The sequence below is a fragment of the Eriocheir sinensis genome, chromosome 10 (assembly GCF_024679095.1).
Source record: "Eriocheir sinensis breed Jianghai 21 chromosome 10, ASM2467909v1, whole genome shotgun sequence".
NCBI classification, from domain to species: Eukaryota; Metazoa; Arthropoda; class Malacostraca; order Decapoda; family Varunidae; genus Eriocheir; species Eriocheir sinensis.
The window spans coordinates 3476057-3494705 of record NC_066518.1 but is presented as its reverse complement, the minus strand read 5'-3'; the positions used below and the strand labels follow the sequence as shown (position 1 = coordinate 3494705).

At 39.9% G+C, this 18649-nt stretch overlaps 1 protein-coding gene and 1 long non-coding RNA gene across 4 annotated transcripts; one reads left to right on the top strand and one right to left on the bottom strand.

Moving 5' to 3' along the window:
- The first annotated feature begins 292 nt into the window (after positions 1-292).
- On the top strand, positions 293-17391 carry LOC126996452 (uncharacterized). Of its 2 annotated transcripts, none has more exons than XR_007751179.1 (4): positions 293-522; positions 7644-7759; positions 14886-14969; positions 15312-17391. It is a non-coding gene; the product is annotated as an uncharacterized LOC126996452 (long non-coding RNA). The 2 variants fall into 2 exon arrangements; XR_007751180.1 differs by lacking the exon at positions 293-522 and adding an exon at positions 4787-4934.
- LOC126996450 (moesin-like) lies at positions 3168-13148 on the bottom strand. 2 transcript variants are annotated; one of them, XM_050856907.1, is made up of 7 exons: positions 12978-13148; positions 7896-7973; positions 7626-7721; positions 6370-6474; positions 5569-5669; positions 5255-5392; positions 3168-4914 (listed from the first exon to the last, which is right to left on the bottom strand). In XM_050856907.1, the coding sequence occupies exons 1-7, from the start codon at positions 12996-12998 to the stop codon at positions 4728-4730; spliced, it is 726 nt and encodes a 241-aa protein (XP_050712864.1). In that variant the 5' UTR covers positions 12999-13148; the 3' UTR covers positions 3168-4727. The 2 variants fall into 2 exon arrangements, with proteins under 2 accessions (XP_050712864.1, XP_050712865.1); XM_050856908.1 differs by having other exon boundaries at positions 7896-8069; positions 12978-13140.
- Positions 17392-18649: the final 1258 nt, after the last annotated feature.

Genomic DNA, 18649 nt, shown 5'->3' with positions numbered 1-18649 from the left:
TAAGGATGTTTTTTGCATTATTTATGGGTCAACAGAAACAGGAAAATCCGAAGTGCAGAGTACGACAATCTGGTAACGCTGCTTCACCTTGCTTACTTTTCTATGCTTCACTCACCGCTATCGTTTGCTTTCCCTGTTTTCATCTCCAAAATAAGACACAAACCTCAGAGAAGCACTTTAAATCAAGAGATGGCTTTAAAACAAACGAATAGGACATTTTATAAAGAATTACCCCACGTTGATGTTCACTCGGTTCTTGCTTGTCTGGTCTGATGGTCTGGGGTTTTGTTCTCTTGCCGGCAATATCAACCATCAGAAAAGATCACAAGTGGACAAACTAGAACAAAACCAGGCAAATTAATACGTTTCCCGGGTGCGCATGCGTAGTGAACAGAGAAGACTTGTTTCTGTGAGAGAGGGGGCGCCATGTTCCAGTGGGAGGAGACACCTGACAGCTATTCTACCAGTGTGCTCCTCTTGTTCACGGCCTCCAACACCGGTAGAGACAGGAAAGAATGGGAGGTATGTTATTTATCGGTCAGCAATCTCTATTAGCGGGGAGGTCCTGGGGCGGGCGGTGGGTTGCCCGCCTTCAAGGACCAGCTGGAGGAGGGCGGTACTTGATTTTGCCTTGCCACATTATCGTACTCAGAGGATAGTATTTACCGGTTTCTGACGCATAACTATAGCCAAGAAACATCAGGAATTAACTATTTTAACGATAAATATATATGAAGCTCGTTATTGGGGACTAGGAAACTGTTTTGGGATCGGAAGTCGGTAAATGTAAGAGGCCGAGTACGACAATCTGGCAACTTTGGCCTACAGTGTTAGCCAGCTTTTGTTATGTGGAAAATAATGTCTCGGCAGTAACAGCTTCCACTCCCTCGATCATCAAACAAATACAATTAATCCATAAAATTAAAATCATAACTTACCATAACGGTATATGTTCAGTAGGGATGGGTAAGTACCGTTAATTTGAGTACCGGTAGTACCGGTACCGAAAATTCAAGTACCGTTAGTACCGTTACCGGTACCCGAAGTTTTTTTTTTCTTAATGACTTCTGATGAAATTCCCAAATAACTTTCCTGTAAAGAAAACTCTCTCTCTCCTTCAACTTAATATCAACTAGAGTAGAAATGCAACGTTTAGGAGCCTTCTGATTAATGTAAAATCACTTAGGTTTAAGGACAGACCACCTAGTCTGGACCATGGGGTCTGTGTGGTCTGATTTTCTATGTAAATCTATGTAAATCCCTCTCTCTCTCTCTCTCTCTCTCTCTCTCTCTCTCTCTCTCTCTCTCTCTCTCTCTCTCTCTCTCTCTGAATGAAGTGAATATTTATTTTTTCGATAAAAAAAATAGCATGTATAGTTATTATGGATGTACTCGATCATAGTCTAATAACAATAACAATATTTATTAGCAACCTAAAAAAAAATCGGACATGAAGAATTATCAATAAATCCAATAAATAAATCCGAGCAACTGGTACCGGTACCGAGCAATCTGGTACTGGTACCGTACCGTTTAGCTGGTACCGTTAGTACCGGTACTGGTACCGGTACCTGCCCACCCCTAAATTGTTCACAGAGTGATTGATTGATATGAATAGCCAGTGTATCAAATTTTGAGATGGGCAACTCTGAACATTTACCATCATAACTTACCCTGTGTCATGTAACAGATGGGATGGCCAAGGTTGTGACATCTGGGAATGCATCTTTAGGAGAAATAGTTGTTCCAAGAGTTGAGTTGAAAAGTGTGTATAGCCGTGCCCTCACGTGCCAACCGACGGAGCAAGTATTAAAATAAACTGTTGACTGACAATGGAGAATCTTCCAACATATGACAAGATGAGCAGAGTCCTCCTTTCACAGTACAAATAAAGCCGCAGAAGTATAGTAACCCGCCCTATGTGGAAAGCCCTTGTAAAGTTAACCCATTCAGCTGGTGAGGTGCGTCTCCAGCTGAATGGAAGGAAGTTTGTTCTTCTTGACTATCAATTTCTCATGTGTTTTGTGGCACTGAGATGTTATGTTTGATGAAGGGAAGTTCCTTTTATTAGAGAAGTTTGCCAGTAAGAAACATCATGGTGTCCATTAATACATTTAGTCCATCACCTTTATATGGATTACAACTCAGAATAAGGAAAAAAGAGATGAAGCAGGAGAGATTTTAGTAGATGGCAATACCTGTCTGCCCTTCTGACTAAGAGAAAACTGATAGAGCTTAAATTGAGCAATGAATCAGCTACAAATGAAATAAAACACATTAAAAGAAAATTTAAGTCTGGAAGAGGAACAGGATATGAAAAGACAACTAGACAGGAGAAGCTGAAGCTGCCAATTCTATCATACCCTGATTACATTTTAGGGTATTATTCTAGTGTTTGCCCATACTCACCCCTCGCAACCAACATTGGGTAAGGGGCCATTTAGACCGGAACTATGGATCATAATTTGTTTTGTAAATTAGGTCATCACTGTTGGATTGATATTGATATGTCTCATAATTTTTTTTAAATTAGTTGGTTGATGTACATAATAGAGCAATGAAATTGATGTGTGATCATCATTGTCTGGGAGTTGAGATGATTTTTTATTTATTTTTTTGTTTGGCCTATAATGCTGGGAGACTTTCATGATCGGGGCTGTTGGTCAGTCCCATCCCATTAGTGGTGCAAGCAAGTATTTTACAGTGGCACTATTCTTGCATGGCTCATGCTGCCTGCTCCCCCCCTCCCCCTCCCGAAGCTCCACTTGACCCTCTTTAGAGAGTTTTGTTAAAGTGATTTGATGGGTGGTCATCAGGACAGCATGTGGGTAATCTTAGGCCACTTGGTAATGACTGTATATTGTCATTTGTCACCTTGAAATGCTGGGTGGGACTTGAACCAGGCTTCTCCAGACCACCGTGCCTGCATGCTGACCAGTCAGCCAGTGCCTCCTCATGATTGTAGTACATGATAATTCACCTTTGTTCAGCCCAACAGTCAAATCCCCTATGGGAGAATACAGGAAACCCAAATGGAAGTGGGTACACCAATAAAGAGACTTGACATTGTCATAGTACATAATAGCTAGGAGAGGCTCGGTCCATGAAAAGAAAATGTTTTATCAAGGGAAAATTGATATATGTGGCAGTAATCAATGAAAGTTAACTTCGTTTTTGAACAGTTTATTGGCAGAAAATATGAGAATGCACAAGCATGTAAGGTACATCAATGCAAAGTTGGCTTCCAACTTTATAACTTACTAAGACGTGAGTTGGATGAACCTACCCCCAATGAGTAATTTTAATAGTACATACTCTAACCACAACACCCTTAAATTATTTTCTTTCATCATTCTGTTTAGTAGGTGTGGACATCGTCTTACCCTACATAAGAAACTAATAAACCTTTCACCCTTTGGATTGCAGAAATGTTTCTAAATTATTCAGAGTCTATGACCATACAACTGAATCTATTATGAAAATAGAAGAAATGCTTTTCAGAGGGTAGATTTGTGCAGTCTGAAAAGCAGGCCTTGCTATGGCCTCTGCTCAAGAAACCTGGACCTGATATTTAAGACATGTCAAATTATCATCCTGTCTCTAATTTGTCCTTTTTATCAAAGGGTTTAGAAGGCACCTACTTGCTGCTACTACTCAAATAGAATTGAATTATTCCTATTGTTGAATATACCTACTGACAGCGTTATTCAACTGAAATTGCTTGGACCAGAGATACATAACAATTTAGTCGAGAATACCAGTAATAAATATAATAAATATAATTTTCTTTTCATATTAACATTTGTAATCTTCACATAAATCTGGGTGTCATCAGCACAGAAATGACAAGTGTGAGGGAAGCAGAGAAGATAAACTGCTGATGTAGCTGCACACAGGTATCAGCCATAAGACTGATTCTTGAGTCACCAGATAGCAAGGGTGCCAAGTCTAAGACAGTCTGATTCACCATCATGTGCTGGGACCTACCTGAAAAACAATGTCTAAGGAGCATGAAAGCATTGTCATACACACTGAGATGGGGTGTCCAAGTAAATGTTCCTCTTGGATGTGATATAAATTTGTGATAGAGCACAAACACTTTCCCTAACATAATAAATGCCATGATTAGAAAAATATATTAAAGCACATTCTTCGTGTAGTGTCAAAAAATGAGATGAAGGTGTAACTATGAGGGGAAATGAGGAAAAGCTGAAATTTACCGCAGGGCCCCAGTGAAGGGAAGGGCCAAAATGTATCTTTGGATCTGTATTTTATTTATCACAAAAACTAAGGAAGGGAGTGGGAGGGCCCTCCAGAATACCCTGATAATGAAGGGAGCCATGCAAGGGGCCAAGTCCCTTGCATGTGATTGGCTTCACATGAATGGCACAACAGTGATCTTATTGAGATATAATAAATTAAAGAGTATGCCTCACAAAGAAGATAGCTGAGGATGTTACATATATTGTGCAGCATTCCTGACATTTGTTCATTTTAGGCAACCCACATTTTTTTTTACAAATTTGCCATCAAGAATTTTCTTTCTCAGTGTCTGGCTTTCCTTTTAAAATTATGGTGGGAAGTTGGGTTTATTAAGGAATTCTTACCAAACATTGCTGTATCAGAAGCTTCTGAATGGAGGCCATTTGTGAACCCATTGCTTAGATGTGCCTGTAATAGTCTTTCATCAGAAAGAATGAGTGAAAAAATTGGCTGTATGTCTTGCTTCAGCATGCATTATTGACAAGGTAGTATTCCTTGTGTAGGACGGCAAGGTAATGAAGGTCCTTGATGTGGGCGTCATCAGAGCCCTGGAAGATGGTGTCTGGCAGTGACTTGGCTATGTGTTGCAGCACCAGTTTCCTCCCATTCGCCTGAATCCCTTGCAGCTCAGAGAAGGGGAAGCTGATTTTCCTGCAGAGAATATCTATATGGTAATTATCACAAAAAGAGACTTGCAGTTTATTATTAGGAATAGACAACTGTTACAACACTAACCAGAAAGTAAACAAATAAAATCTAAAGGTAATTGGTCTTGTAACATTGGTGAGCTGCTGAGGTGTCATAACAAGTATGTAACATGACTCATAATGTTGACAGTAGCCTACTTATGACAAGTTAATCATTTGCATGTAAAATAATATATGTATTTTTTCCTGTGTGGCCCATAATGCTGGTAGGTTTTCTTGAAAGAACCTGCTAGTGAGTCCCTAGCCTGTCACTGGCACAGGCAAGTATTAGATTTTGGTGTTACCTGTTATTCTCTGTGATGAAAAAGCCAGTGGTGCCGATGCTCAGTCTGACAGGGGTAGGGTCGTGCGGTCGCATCACGATGAAGTGCCACAAACCATACTCTTCTAGTTCCTCTGCTGTCTCTAGGTATTTCAGTACACTGTGGGAGAGGAAAAGGGGATGGCAACAAAGTCTTGTTACTAGGTGGGTTAGGAAATCACGATTTACTCATTGTCACCGTGAGTTGAATTTTGTCATATGTATGTAACATTCAATATTTATTTATTATCTTTATCTGTAGCTCATTGCAAGAAAAATTCTTTAACCCTGAGTCACCTGTCCTGTCCTGCAAGGGCACTAAGTATGGCATTGCGGGGTGCTGGGCAGATCAACTCCCCAACCTCCACAGCTGCCTTCAGTTGCAGATATACAAGTCGCTGCAGGCACGACAGGTTACTGGTTAGTTTTATACAGCACACACACACACACACACACACACACACAGTGTTATGGAGATGGGACAGCATGAGCCTAGTACGGCTCTTTTTCTGTATTTCAGAACTAGGTAAATACACACACACACACACACACACACACACACCTTGTTCATTGTTTATTTATTAATCAATTATTTTTATCATCCACTCATTTAAAGCACTTCCATAAACATCCTCCTCTTTCTTCCTCCTTCCATATCTTTAGTCACATGTGTAGTGAAGTTCATAATATGTTGCTGGCTGAGGTGTTTAAAAGAAAGTAACTCCCCTGCCCTGCAATCCCTGAGGCCTTGTTACATGCTCCTTGCTTACAGCAATTATAAGTTACTAATTTAGAAGGAATGTATTAGTACTTATTGGAGGTGAGTGATTATTCCCATTGTTATTCAACTAGAGGGCAAGATTGATAAATGAAAGGAGGGAAAAGTGGATTTATTCCTAGCTCATGGTCAAGATGGCATGTCCATTTTCTGTTTTCAATCAGGGTCTGACATGTGATTTTTGGAGGGTTGCTAGGAATGTGGGGCACACAGTGCCCGCTGCTCATCACATGATAGTACAAGCAACACGACTGATAGGTGTTTACAGACAAAAGGAAACAGAGAAGGGAGGCTTATTGAGGAGAAGTTTGTGTACTAACTTGCACTGTGGTGTCTGTGAGCTGTGAGGGTCGGGGTGGGTAGAGCTTCACTTTCAGGAACATGATGAGTGGGTCTGCAACTGGCCGCACCCTCTGGGCTAGTACCTGCAGGGCCAAAGAAGGCGAGACATTTCAGTCATTCAATGCTATCTATCTATATCTCCAACGCCCTGCTCCCTCACGGGAACTTCCCTCCAGGGGGAAGTGTCTCCATCTCTCCCAGTTCTGGCACTCTCTCTTAGCACACTCAATCCAGTTACTTCCAACTCTCTTGCTCCAATACTCGCTTACCCTATTGATCCACTTCACAGGTGGTCTTCCCCTGACACCCCCTCTCTCATTCCTTCCCTCATACACCCCATTCTCATCACATGTCCAAACCACCTCAGCACACCTTGCTTCACCCATTCAACCATTCCACAATCCACTTCTTTTGCTGCCACACCCATACCAAACCTCTCATACACGCTTTCATTACTTTCTCCATCCCATTCCGAAACACCACATGCACCTCTTATAAAACTCATTTCCACTGCACATATTCTCAACTGCTGTGCTGCATTCCATGTCCACGTCTCTGATGCATTCACACTCGAAAGAACGAGGTAGACACATTCTATACTTTTAAGAGACAGTTGGTTTTCCAGTTAGATGAGGTGTAGTTTTGAGAAAATGCATGGTAGAAAATGAGAAAGGAAGGGCATAGAAGAAAGAGGAGTAGAATCAGTATATTTAAAGAGCAAGAGAAGAAAGAAGGAAATGAGGGAGGAAAGGAAAAATGGTGTGAGAAGACAGGGAGAGAAATAGAGCACATTAAAAGGCAAGGTATGCACATTGAAGGTGAGGGCAAGTGAGGGCAGGCAAAAAACTACAATGATATGAAATATATATATATATATATATATATATATATATATATATATATATATATATATATATATATATATATATATATATATATATATATATATATATATATATATATATATATATATATAAAAGTTGGCAGCATACACTATATTTGTACATTGATATACGAGTATGGTTAACTAGAAAAACCTGGGGATGGTAAGCTGTGGTAACCACTGGCCCTGTGTCATGGGGTAATTGTTTTATTTTTCCCACCACAGGCTTAAGGGCCAATGTTCACATGCAGCTATAGCACATACCCCCAACATAACCTTACCTTTTATATGTATAAGCATAGTGTGAGAAAGTGTATGCCTGACAGGTATCTTATATGCCATTCAGTGTACCTTTTTGTTGTCCTGCAGCCACCACCAGCGACCTGAGAGGTCACTGTATTGTAGACCCAGCCAATCCTTGTCATCTACACCTAACTCGGACACCACCTGCAATATGGATTCTTGATGTATTCTCCTTGGTTTTGGTAAGCCACTCTGGTACTCTAGATTTATCTAGAATTTGTTATTATTATATTATCTGGAGAGAAACATTTCAGGCATGAATTATTTATATCCATCAAATGTACGCAAGTATTTATAATTAGGGTAATTGCATCTCACCTGGAGAAGGAACTCTGAGCCCAGGACCTTATCATCAATTGTGAGGGCAACATCTTGCATTCCTGTGATGACACGAATCTGAAATGTGGGAAGTTTTCTTGTTTGTGGATATGGTCGGAAGGAGCCATTGGACTATATTTTCTCGAGGGGATGTTAGGTCATTCCCTAGTATGACTGAAAAAGAAATATTAGTAATCAGCATTAAAGCTCCCCATCCCATTCATGGACAGTGTCACTTTTGTTACACTATAAGAAGCAGTCAAGGGCAAGAATAACAAACAGAAAAGAAGTCCAGAGAACTAATGCTCCCCAAAAGGAAAAAAAAAAAAAAAAAAAAAAAACAGTTTGAGGTGTCTCATTACACTCTTATTGAAAGAGTTTGTCATATGATAGTGGAAATATAGACATAGGATGACTGCTTCAGAGTTTATCAGTGAAAAGGATGGAAAAATGAAGATGCTACATAAGGGATTTGGACTGCATAGAGGTTAACTAGAGTAGAAAGTATTTTCCAGTGAGGCGGCAGGAGCAGTGGAGGTAGGCAGTTAGCAGGTTCAGAAGAACAGTTGGCATTAAAACATCAGGAGAAAATGGAAAGACACAACATAGCAGGGATATTTAAGCTGTAGAAGAGATTCAGTGAGAGGAAGGGAGCTGATGATTATATTGATTATTTTATTATTTTATGATACATGAGTATTATTATTCTTTTATACCGAGTCCAGAAGGCTGTGTGTGAAGCCCCCACACATGAATTGCAGACTCCAAACAAGGGCTGACAAGGCCCTCTTATATGCATGGTTATCAACTGGGAGGGTGAAATTAGAGACAATACAAATGCCTAACCTCGAGGAAGCTGATTTAGCAAGATGTAAGATATGATATCTTGTGTTAAGGATAGATTGAAAATGTTTAATTTTGAAGAGGATAGCTAGTGTTATTGAAAAATAAGGGATAGTTGTTCGGAAAATTTGGAGAAATTGAGTTTTTGTGGCTTTAAAGGACCAAGTTCCTACTGGTCCATTCAGAAATAATAGCAAATTATGGGTTAAGCATTTTGTAATGTCCAGCCTTGAGTCCTGTGATTTTTGTTGTTTGGGTCTTGTTAAAAGATGCTGAGTAATGTAGAGTCAATGGGTTGAGGGGGGACGTAACATTTGGCAATTTTTTTTTAATTCATTAGAAATAACCATTAGAAATTAAAACCTAATGCTTTCCAGATGAATAGGTATTTATGTTGCCTACTTACTGTGTGAAAATGAACGATATACATTGTGATGTCATGACATCATTCTACTGAATAAGGCTTTAAAAATCGTAGCGGCCTTAACAGAACGATTTTTTATTTTTATTTATTGGCCGTATATAGCCATTTGATATCTTTAAGGCCGAACGTAAAGATATTTGTAAAATGCCATGCCATTACATCGCGTGTGCGTGACGTCACGCAAAATCGAGTTTTGAGGCGAATTTCTCCTTTAAAAAAAAAAAAAATCTCTTATAGCAATTCACTCGGCCCTTAATAATAAAAAAAAATAATATACCCTGTTAGTCCCCCACAAATCTGAATGAGTCTAGATATATATTAATCAGAGATACGGCCTTTTAAAGATTCATGTAGTTGCATCCGTCTTATTTCTTCCCCGACATGATACATTTTCGCATGTCTTACTCTTTATCCTTTAGGCATTTGTATAATGATGTATGGCTCAACATTGGAATGTTTAGCGTCGTGCGAAGCCACAGATGCATCTCCACAATGGAGTCCCGCCTCCACCATACTTCGATGCACCTCGTATTGTTCTTTCCACCTTCAGGAGATGTACACCACGTGCTTGTTTCTAAACACGTCTCACACTCGGCCTGAATAGCTTGTCATCCCTAACTCCTTATGTCCACCCGCATCTGGCCACCACACACACACAGAGGAGATCTGAAGAATTAACTCTAAAATAAATAATTTTCTCCACTAACACAAATTCACGTCTCAGTGGAAATAATCATTTTGTCACTGATGTCCAGCTTCTGTGCTGATGCCGAGATGGGTGTCGAGGTCGGGAGCACAGCGGAGCGGAGGTCAAGGGAGGGGCGGGGGAAAGTATACGCGTGGGTGGGGAAAGGTCCACGTGGTGTTCGTTTTATTTTTATTTTTTTAATGTAGTTTAATTGTGGTCTTGGGACTTTTTTTTTTATTCCCCTTGATGCAGGTAATGCCAACAGGAGGACCGAATAGGCACAAAAAGGCCAATATATAATCGTCGCAATCTATGCCGCTCCGAACACTCCCGGATAACCAAGCGACCATGACTAAGTACTTGTTGCCAGACGTATGATGATGTATACTAAACTCTAGAATACTAAAAGAACCACTTTCAGTCCGTAAATGCAGGGAGAATTACCTCTGATGGACACAGAGGTCTGAAACTGCCACGCCCCCCTCTCGCGCATACGTCCTTGTCATTCAAATCGTCCCGGGCAGAACGAATACTGATTGGAGATGATTTATCGACGGTTTAGGAACATTTTTAGGGCATCGATGTTGAGTCCACCGCGTTGTTTGCTCAATGTTAGAACACATGTTTTAATTTTGTATCTTATTACACACACACACACACACACACACACACACACACACACACACACACACAGAGAATTGCAACTAAAATGGTCCCAGAACTCTCGAATATGACGTATGAAGACAGATTGAAGGAGATGGAATTGACGACACTGGAACAAATAAGGGAGAGAGGAGATCTGATCACGGTGTATAATATGGTAAATAAGTTTGATGACGTGGATAGAGATGATCTCTTCTTAACTGCGAGAACGCAGGGGCTGAGAGGACATGGAAAGAAACTTAAAAGGAACCTGTTTGAGTGACTTGAAAAAGTATTGTTTTCCACATAGAAGTGTTAACACATGGAACAGCTTGCGGGAAGAGTGGTGGAGGCGAGCACTGTCCAACAAATGAAGGAAAGGCTGGATGAATGTAGACATGGAGACGGGACTATTAGAGCTTAGCTCGGGCCCGGTAGACTACAAATTGGTAAATACAAATAGATAAATACACTGGTGGTGGAGCGCCATAGCTCGGGCCGCACACCGAGTATGACGTAGGTGACGTGACGTTATATCGCTCTGGCCCTCCTTGCGGAGACCACGACACCTTTCAGTTCATCGGCCCTTCGTACACAAGAAGACCGATTTAGAGAGCACAGTGTTTTCTATCGTGAGAACCATTAACGCCTCCACAATCACCTGATCACGGTTCACCCTACACACACACACACACACACACACACACACACACACACACACACACATGACTGCCAAGCACTGCAACAGGACCTGGATACGATGTAAGAATGAATTCGTAGATAGGAAATGGAATTTAACACCAGAAAGTGCAGTGTGATGGAATTTGGAAAGAGCAAAAAGAGAATTTTAGGAATTATACATTGGGAAATAAAAGCATCAAGAAATCATCAACGGATCTTAGGATCCGTATCTTGCGAGTAACTGTATCGGATAATTTGTCGCCAGAGAAACACATAAGCAGAATTGTAGGTGAGACATTCAACCTAGTGAGAGAAATAAAAGTTGCTTTTCAATATCTGGATGAGGAAATGTTGAAGGAACTGATTGTAAGAATGATAAGTCCAAGGTTGTAATACGCAGCAATAGTATGGTCGCCGAGTACAAAGACAGATATAAGGAAAGTAGAGAGGATTCAGAGGGCAGAAGCAGAGCTGGTTCCAGTACTAAGAGATTTAACATATGAAGAGAGAATGAAGCTGAACCTACCGACTGGAACAGATGAGGGACTGAGGGGATCTGATTCGGTATATTGGGTGCCGAGTGGGATGGACAAAGAAGATCTAATAATATGGGATACAAAAGAATCAAGAGGACATGGAAGGAAGATGAAAAAGGAAGCCTGTAGAAGAGACATGAAGAAGAACAGCTTTCCACAAAGAATGGTTAAAAGATGTGGTCCACGCAAAGACGATTCATGAATTTAAGGCCAAGTTGAATTATAGTAGATATAGAGACGGGACAGCACGAGCGTGGCTCCTCTCCCGTATACCACAACTAGGTAAACACACACACACACACACACACACACACACACACACACACACACACAGTTTTATATGTGGTACACCCTATAAACTATTGTAAATGTTTGAAATTTTGTTTTCTTACATTTATTTTGGTTACCCGTTCACTATGACCGCCATTTTTATCATAAATTTTAATCATTCGATCCCTGTCATTGTTGAATTTACATTTTTTTCCAGTTCATGGCTACTGAACCATTTATTATTATTATTATTATTATTATTATTATTATTATTATTATTATCATTATCATTATCATTATTATTATTATTATTATACCCAATGTTAAAGAAATATACAACGAATTCCTTGCAATCGTGAGGTAAAACTTGTAAGGAATGTTTTATTTATTTTATTTTTTTATTTTGTTACGCCCCCTCAAAAGTAATCATACAGCAATGTTTTAAAACAATGCCAGTTCGCTTTGCGGCCAAAAATCACGTTTAAAAGTGAAGGTCAAAGGGCGGGGCGGAGGGGCTCGTCATGTGTTTGGTCGGTGTAAATTATTTTGAATCGGAGGCAGAAAATTATGGTCTTGGCAACAAATTATTATGCTCGTTAAAAATGAAGTTGATGGGATATTTATATGAAAGAATATTTTATAAAGTCTATCAATGTATGTCAATAAGATTTATATGATATTTTCCAAGTAGGTGGGGAAGCTGAAGATACAATAATATTTGCGGATTGAATGGTTCTTTGTTCATTTATTTATATGCTACATACAGATAATATGAACTATGCACACAATACCTACAGGTGAAAAAAATATTTATTGAAGCACCGAACAAAAACATATCCTGTGTTGGAAGTTTGCGCCAACCTGGTCACGCACATTGCTGGCTGCATGCATTCAGAAACCAACCAAACTATATACATCAGCCAGTAGTCATATATCTATTACCGTGTGCATTGTTACACAAATATGAAATTCCATTCGGCGAAGATGTCACTTCTTACCTTCCTGCTGATGGTAGCCATAGCTCTGCAGACCAGAGCCTGGCGACTGTCCCTGATGCAGTGTAGTTAGACACTCCTATCAGGACGCCTGCAACGCCTTCATTGGCCAGTAATCATTGAGGCAGCATAGTAAGTACGTGTGTAGTGGTCAACTGCACCGTATACCAGCTGAAGGACTACATATTGATAACATTAACAGTAATCTGATAACGTCAATAATTTGTCACAATCTGATAAATTGTTCGATTAGGAGTGTTTGTTTCAGTTATATTTTTCAGGTGGACATACCAATGCGGAGGATTTTGTACATATTTTTAGACCTTATGATAATGGAACGTGTCAATTTCTTTTTCTTTTTAATTTCATTTAGTGGACAGGAAGTACCGTCTACAACTATGATTAATTACAATTTTGATGCCGCCTGGGCCGCAAATCACTCCTATACCCCATCCACTTTATCAAGGAATTTAGGGTGCGGCTGGTTAAGACTGTAAAGAATGCGGAAATCGTCAAATCATCACTCACACTCACACTCACACTCACTCACTCACTCACTCACTCTAGGTATTGCATTCCGAAACAACTTGACCCCAGAGAAACACCTGAGCAGGATTTCAAGAGAAACACACAAGCTCCGAACATTATAGTGGCGTTGCACTACATGGACGAGGATATGATACAGATCGTGTCGGTGATGCGACCAAGACTGGAATATGCAGAGGTGATGTGGTCTCTACACAGAAAGAAAAATAGAAAGAAAATAGAAAGAATCAAAAGGGTAGTGGCAAAGAAATGATGCCTAGCTTGATAGACATTATAATTATGTGGAGAGACATGAAAGATTGAGTTTGCCTTCCTTGGAGGAGAGAAGATTGATTGCAGTGAATGGAGCGATGAAGGAAATGGAAACGATTGATGAGGATGATCTGTGTAAATGGGATGCTAGAGATATAAAAATGTCACGGAATGATATTGAAAAAATGCATTTGATATCAAGAAAAACAACTTTACTCATAGATGTATCGACACGCGCCCCCCCAAAAAAGCTTCGTTATAGATTCTAATACAATATTCTTTATGAATGTTCAGATATCAGGCTGAAATCATATACTCAATAATACCATCTCACTGAGCGGCTGGTAAACGAGCTCAGGGTGAATCAATGTCTTCAAGATCTTGGTCGTTGTCGTAAGCTTGCTCGCCCCTTCAACCCTACTCTACTTCTGTTATCAGCAAAACCCACTTGCCACCACACTTGCTCTACTTGTTCATACCAGTGATTGAATTGACTTCCCCTTCGCAAACAGGATAAAGAAAACGGGCTGTAAACATGAACATAAGGTCGCAGGAAATCAATATATGGTACACTGTTACGCCATTCTATGAGGTAGGTAGTATTATAATTTCGTATCCTATTCCCTTCACAGTTTTGCTTAATCATATTATTATCTATATATATCTGCCGGGCCCAGATACGAGTTTGCTGTCGTGTTTTTGTCCCTCTTCAGATTTTGCATTTATCTATTGCGCCACTGAGTAGGTCATCCATAATTTTTCAATCATTATTTCTTTTCCCTCCTGTCGGAAATTTTTTTTATATTAAATTACCTTCATAAAAGTGTATGTCATTAGGGAGAAATTATTCTTTATTTGGGTAAATTATAATTCAAATTTGTGACGGTAAAAAGATGGTATGCTCTTCCCTTCTCTTTTGTTGTTTACTTGCAATAACAAACTATCAATCAATCAGGTTAAATGGGAGAAACCAACACCAGTGATTCCTGGCTGTTGATTGAAATTAGCATTCTCGGAAGGTATTGATCAAAGCTAAGTCCTGGAGGCATGTTAGTCAACTGTAACAAGTTAGGCTATCGCACTATAAATAAATCTTTTTTTCTTTATACGTAGTGGCAAGACTTGCGGCGCGTGACGATTTCAAGGGGTAACTAAAACTTTGCAGTTCACGCACAACCCTCCAAATGGCCTGTATGTGTGAGTATTGTTTGCATCTATTGATCGTGTATTTAGTTTTTACGTTATACGTTATTTAATCTCTCTCTCTCTCTCTCTCTCTCTCTCTCTCTCTCTCTCTCTCTCTCTCTCTCTCTCAAAAATGTCTTTACTCATACCCCCAAACACCACGCATGCAAGCACACACACACACACACACACACACACTTTCACTCTCCCCACACACACCTGGCACCATCGTTATCACCTGAACTCGGCTTAAGAAATGACCATGTTTTTTTTCTTTTTTTCTCTTAGATAAAATCACAGTATGTTTGAAGAAGTGTTCATCTTGTTGCTGAACTTTTTTCCTTCTCTATACAGGTCGTTCGTCTATCTGCAAGATGTGCCTGATATGAAACAACACATGAAAACAAAACTCTAGGAGCAAGACTTTTGGTCGGCCCCAGCCTGTAATGGTGCAGGCAAGTTTACAGTGGTGCTGTTTTGCTTGGCTCATGCTGCTCCCCAGAACTCATTTTAATCCTCATTTAGTGTCTGGGTTGATAGGTGGTCTTTAGGACAGCATGTGGATAGTCTCTGGCCATTTGGTGAAGACTGAAAATTGTCAGCTTGTAGCAGCGGGCGGGACTCGAACCCCGGGCCTCCATGACGCCGTGCCCTCATGCTGATCAGCTGTTGCCTCCCCTATTTTTTTTTTTTTTTTACCTAATTTATACTAAAGTTAGTCACTTATTTTTTTAATTTACAAAAATTCTAGGCAGGGCCTGCAAGTAACCTGGTGTTACTTTCGATACAACTTAGTCTTAAGAGTCACGGAAGCTTGTCACATTTTATTTTCCCACAAACTCACTCACTCTGACTTACCAGTAAGGATCAACAGCTTCTGAACATCTGCTCCAGAGCATTAAAGAAAAAGGAATGTCATAATAAATGTAGTATAGCAGCAGGGCACTTTTTTTTATTTTTTCAAAAATGATATACATCTAGTTATATACACAGTAGTATACACTTACTTTGATAATACTTTCACAGCATATTCTAAAACTTAATATTTATTTTACATTGTATCAGGTACAGAAACGACATTGTGACAGAATAAAAAGAAACTAGTTCTATTTGTAATGAAAGAATTGATAATTGATATACATAAAAAAAAAAAAAGTTTTCATAAAATTTAAACATCTTTTGCCACCTGCTAGTTGAAAAGGTCATTTACAAGGATATAAAATATACAGTAGAACACTGATTTAATCAGTATGAATTTATTTAAAATTATTTTAGTAAGAAAGACTGATACATTTTCACCTTTTTTTTTTTCTATTTTCAAATCAAATTTGCCATGTAATAATGAGTCCCTCCATCCACAAATGTTGTCAGTCATAAAAACAGAAATAGCCAGAAGACAGCTCCTGACTCCTGATCAGCTGAAGTTGAGAGCACTGCAGCCTCTGATTGGCTCAATCAAGCACTCTCTGACCGACTTGTTCCTGGCCCATGATTGGCTAGGACACGAGGTATGCACACAAATTTTGAAGTTAAAAATATATATGTAATTGACTTATATTTAGCTGACCATTTTGATGGATATTATCACCAGAATTTCAATTTTTGCATAACTTCTAGGGCAGAGGGGTGATTTAGCTATTACTCATGTCAATTTGCAGAGAGCATTTGACATTGCCATAGCAATGTAAGATAATACTTTAGACAGTCATATAACATCATTTGTATATATTTAGGCATAATGTAGCTATTTTTATCATATTTTAGGTAAAAATCCTAACTACATGATTATTCTGTATGTAAGTGTGAGCAGTATAGCAAAGGACCTGCAATATTATCGTCAACTCAAAATTTGAAAAACTATAGTATCACGGCTCCTTTGCTATACTGCTCACATTTACTTGCAGAATAATCATTTAGGTGATGAGGACTTATCTTATAACATGATAAAATTAGCTTCATTATGCCTAAATATACAAATCATGTTTAATGCACATCTTTAATATCATCTTACTGCTGTGGCAATCAATGTCAAATCCTCTGCATATTGGTGTTGAATAATAGCAGTCACCCCTCTGCCCCGGAAAGGTAAGAGAAGATTTATATTTTGGTGGTAACAGGAACAAGAACAAGACTAGCAAGTGGCAGCAGGGAGGTTACAGTAAAACCTAAGGGTGGAAAGAAAAGGTGTAATGTGAATAGTGGATGACTGTAGACATATGTGGTAGTTTTAAAGAGGGAGCTTGGAAGCATTGACTATAACAAACCTAATTGGAGGAATCAGGGATAGGGAAAGTAGTGAAGGGAGTGGACCAGAAGTATATGAGTAGAGGAAGGGAAGGGCTTGCTGTATTAGTGTGGAAAGGTCTAGGTACAAACGGAAAATGTAATACACCTGTACCCAGGGTTGGAAAAAAAAAAAAAAAAAAAATAATAATTTTTTTTCCTGCCTGTACCCCATATTCCCAGCTGTATGAAGGTGGCCACAGGAATTTATGGGGCACCACTCTAAACATTCACAGTCCACCCGAGGATGATTCTGCTTTATTATGGAAAGGGTGATAGACTGGGATAATCACACTGATGTGATCTTGATGTGAACAAAACCTACACTTGCAGAAGAAAAAGCTATACTTGCTAGACAGTTTCACGGGACACTCCCACCATCTTCAGTGGTGAGAAGCAGAAGATTAAGTGAGGAAAGGCAGTACAGGTCTCATTTTATACAAAGACATACAGGGCAAACATGAGAGGGGTGAGTGGGTTGGCAAACTCCTATCCGACAGGTCGTGTAGTGGGAGTCGGGTCATCTTCCCTCCACAATGCTGCCACGGACGGACGGGGTATTAAAGGGGTGGGAAGAGACCTCTCAATCAGGGACCTCATTATTGAATCTAACTTGAAAATACCTTCATTTAAGTTAAAACTGTTGTTTCTTAATGTACATTGCTTCAATAACACTAGATTTTTTTTAATAATGTAATGATTAGAAAGAACATTGTTATCAAATCAATGTTTTAAGAAACAAGTTTTAATTTAACCCGGTAGCAGCAGGGATGGTCACTCCAAGCGAGAAAAATGAGAAAAAATCACCCCCCACAGAAACCATTTCATAATATATATCAAAGCATTTGTGATCAGTTTATTATTGTTACGAATGTGCTGTACGTGAATGATTGTATGTGTAATGTGAGGAAATTGTAGCATGATGCAATGTTAGCTCAGCATGGTGCAACTCTACTTGTTGGGACAAGAGAGACAGAGGGGGCCCGGGGCCGCCGGGCCGCCGGGCAGGAAGTGCTGAGTCGAGCAGTGGGGGAGCAAGGGTGGCTGAGGAGTTGTAGGGGAGAAGACGCGTGCCTGGGCTTGAGAGAGTGTTGAGCTGCTCCGCTCGCGAGCTGTGTGCATCCGGTGTGCGTGTCTGCCGTGCCCCTGTACTGTGCCTGATTAACTAACTGTTCTGTGCCTTGAAAGTTGCTGTACTCTGTACTGTGTGAGGAACCTGTCATTAAACTAGAACTTAGTGTTGAACGTGTATCCTTTGTGCCCTGCCCCGTTCCTGCTCCCCTCGGTGTTCTGTGTGGGCCGCTGTGAGTGACTGGTGCCCGTGTGGTTGTTCTGGTGGGGATCACGCTACCTGCCTGCCCGTGTATGGTGTGTGGTAGGGGGGGGTGGCGTAACACTTGGTGTCAAAG